Here is a 2471-nt window from a genome sequence, read left to right on the forward strand (position 1 = left end):
ACTACTCCCGGGGCCAGTCCTACGGGCAGCCCGTGGGCCACTACCCCTACCCCCAGTTCAACCTCAACGGCATCGGCGCCGCCGGCACCTACTCGCCCAAATCCGAGTATTCCTACAGCCCTTCCTACCGCCAGTACGGCCACTTCAGGGAGCAGCAGCTCCCGGCGCAGGAAGCAGGTAGGGATGCCGGGGGGACGGGGATCGTGCCCATCCCGGTGCTCCCCTGGGGTTCCAGAGGGGGCTTTGTGTGGGATTTGTGTGGGATTTGTGGGGTTTTTCCCCCCTGGGCGTCCCCAGGCTGGGGACAGGGGGTTGCTGGCGGGCGTTGGGGGTCAGCCCCCCCCCCCGGTGTTCCCGGGGGGACGCAGCGGGACGGATCCGTGGGATGGATCCGTGCTGGATACAGAGTCCGGGACATGTCCCAGGGGTGTCGCAGAGGTTGTCCCAGGGGACGGGGCAGTGCCAGCACCCCGAGCGGGGTGACACCGAGCTGGGGAGGAGGTGGCTGCCCTGGGAGCCCTTCACACCTCACCCCGCGCCCTCTCCCAGTGTCCGTGAAGGAAGAGCCGGAGCCGGAGGTGCGGATGGTCAATGGGAAGCCCAAGAAGATCCGCAAGCCCCGGACCATCTACTCCAGTTACCAGCTGGCCGCCCTGCAGCGCCGCTTCCAGAAGGCGCAGTACCTGGCGCTGCCCGAGCGCGCCGAGCTGGCGGCACAGCTGGGGCTCACCCAGACCCAGGTAAGGGCTGAGCCACCCCCCCCGACACCCCAAATCCCGGCCGCGGGCACGAGCGAGCAGCAGAGGGGGAGCCGCAGCCGCAGCCCCCCTGTAAATCCTGGATTTGGGAAGGGCTCTGTTCCCGGGGAGCCGGAGGGGTCTGGGGGCTCTCGGGGATGGAGTTCCCCGCTTGCTGTGGGTTGTAGGGTCCCCAGGGCCGGGTTTCCCCGTTGGAGCAAATCCTCTCTGCCGAGAGAAAGGTGGAGAGGACGGAGAGAGCAGGGAGAGGGGACGGAGCCCGGCCATGCCCCGCTCTGCAGTTTTGGGGTTTATCCCACTCCCTCTGGAGCCGGCCCCATCCCAGAGCTCACCCTGCCATGGGGTTTGGAGCTGGATCCGGCACCTGAGAGGGTCCTGGGTCACGGCACACCCGGTGTCCCGGGAATGTGGGGCACCAAGTGCCAGCGACACAGGACGCTCGGGATGAGCGCTCGGGGGAGCTCGGGACGCCCCGTCCCGACGGCAGCTCCCGATCCCAAATCCTGCCAGAACACGGGGACCCGAGGCCGGACCCTGCTCCTCCTGCCCGGACTTCCCAAAGTTTCCCCCGGCTCTGGCCGCCCCATCCCGCTTGGTTCGGGCAGGGAGAAGGGATTTGGGGACCGGTTCCACACCCGCTGTCCCCGGCGCTGGGGTGGCCCTTCAGGCTGGACTGGAAGAGCCGGGACGTGCGGGTTGGGCTTCTCCCCGCGAGCCGCCGGAATTGGGGCGAAGCCCTCGCTCTTGGGGTCGTGCCTGGCGCGGGGACAAATCTGGGGGTGGGAGGGGAGCGGGCTGTCCCCGCTGTCCCCGCAGCGTGCGACTCCCCCGCGCCCCATCGCGGTGCCCTCCCTGCCTCGGGGCCGGCGCCGGCGCCCTTGTGCCGCCCTTGGCCTTCCTCCTCCTCCTCCCTTGGGCGATGAAGCAATCGGGGACACTCGGCAAAGGGCTGACGGAGCGCGTCACCCGCTCCCAGAGGGACATCCTGTTTGGGTGACAACCACCGCCACCCCCGCCCCTCGCCCAGGGCCAAAGGCGTCCAGCGCCGCCTCGCCCAGCGCGGGGACGCTCCCGACGCCCGGCGTGTGGCGTGACGGGCTCCTCGTGACGCCCGTGTGTGTCCCCAGGGGGGCTCCTCGTGACGCCCGTGTCCCCAGGGGGGTCCCCGAGACACCCAGTGTCACACGGGTGCTGTCCACAGTGCACGGTGTGTCCGTGTCCATGGTGTGTCCATGTCCGTGGTGTGTCCATGGTGTGTCCATGTCCGTGGTGTGTCCGTGGTGTGTCCGTGGCCGCGGTGTGGCCGCGGTGTGTCCGTGTTCTCCGTGACACCCACACCAGCGGTGACTTTCCACGTGTCTCACGACAACCCCGTCCCCAGGGGTTTCCTGCCACGCGCCGTGTGGGGTCCCTGTGATGTCCCTTCCCGCGTCACCCACGTCCCCTGTCCCTTCCTGTGCGCCAGTGTGTGGCCGGGGTCCCTGTGACCCCCATGTCCCTTACTCCTTCACGTGTCTTTGGGGTCCCCGTGACCCCCTTGTCCCTTCCGTGTCTCTGGGGTCACTGTCACCCCCGTGTCCCAGGTTGGTTCCAGCGAGCAGGGCAGTTCCCTGTGACCCCCACGTCCCTCCCGCGTCTCTGGGCTCCCCGTGACCCCCCTGCCCGGTGTCCCTGCAATCCCAACCACCCCATCCCCTGTCCCCTCCCCTCTCC

At 69.0% G+C, this 2471-nt stretch overlaps 1 protein-coding gene across 1 annotated transcript; it reads left to right on the forward strand.

Moving 5' to 3' along the window:
* Positions 1–2: 2 nt before the first annotated feature.
* On the forward strand, positions 3–2465 carry DLX3 (distal-less homeobox 3; the record flags this gene model as incomplete). The annotated part of the gene is made up of 2 exons (XM_017740494.1): positions 3–177; positions 550–2465. Coding segments are annotated over 2 exons (1713 nt in total), but the record flags the coding sequence as incomplete, so codon positions are not given.
* Between the last annotated feature and the right edge of the window lie 6 nt (positions 2466–2471).

Source organism: Corvus brachyrhynchos, unplaced genomic scaffold (genome assembly GCF_000691975.1).
Source record: "Corvus brachyrhynchos isolate BGI_N302 unplaced genomic scaffold, ASM69197v1 scaffold47, whole genome shotgun sequence".
NCBI lineage: Eukaryota > Metazoa > Chordata > Aves > Passeriformes > Corvidae > Corvus > Corvus brachyrhynchos.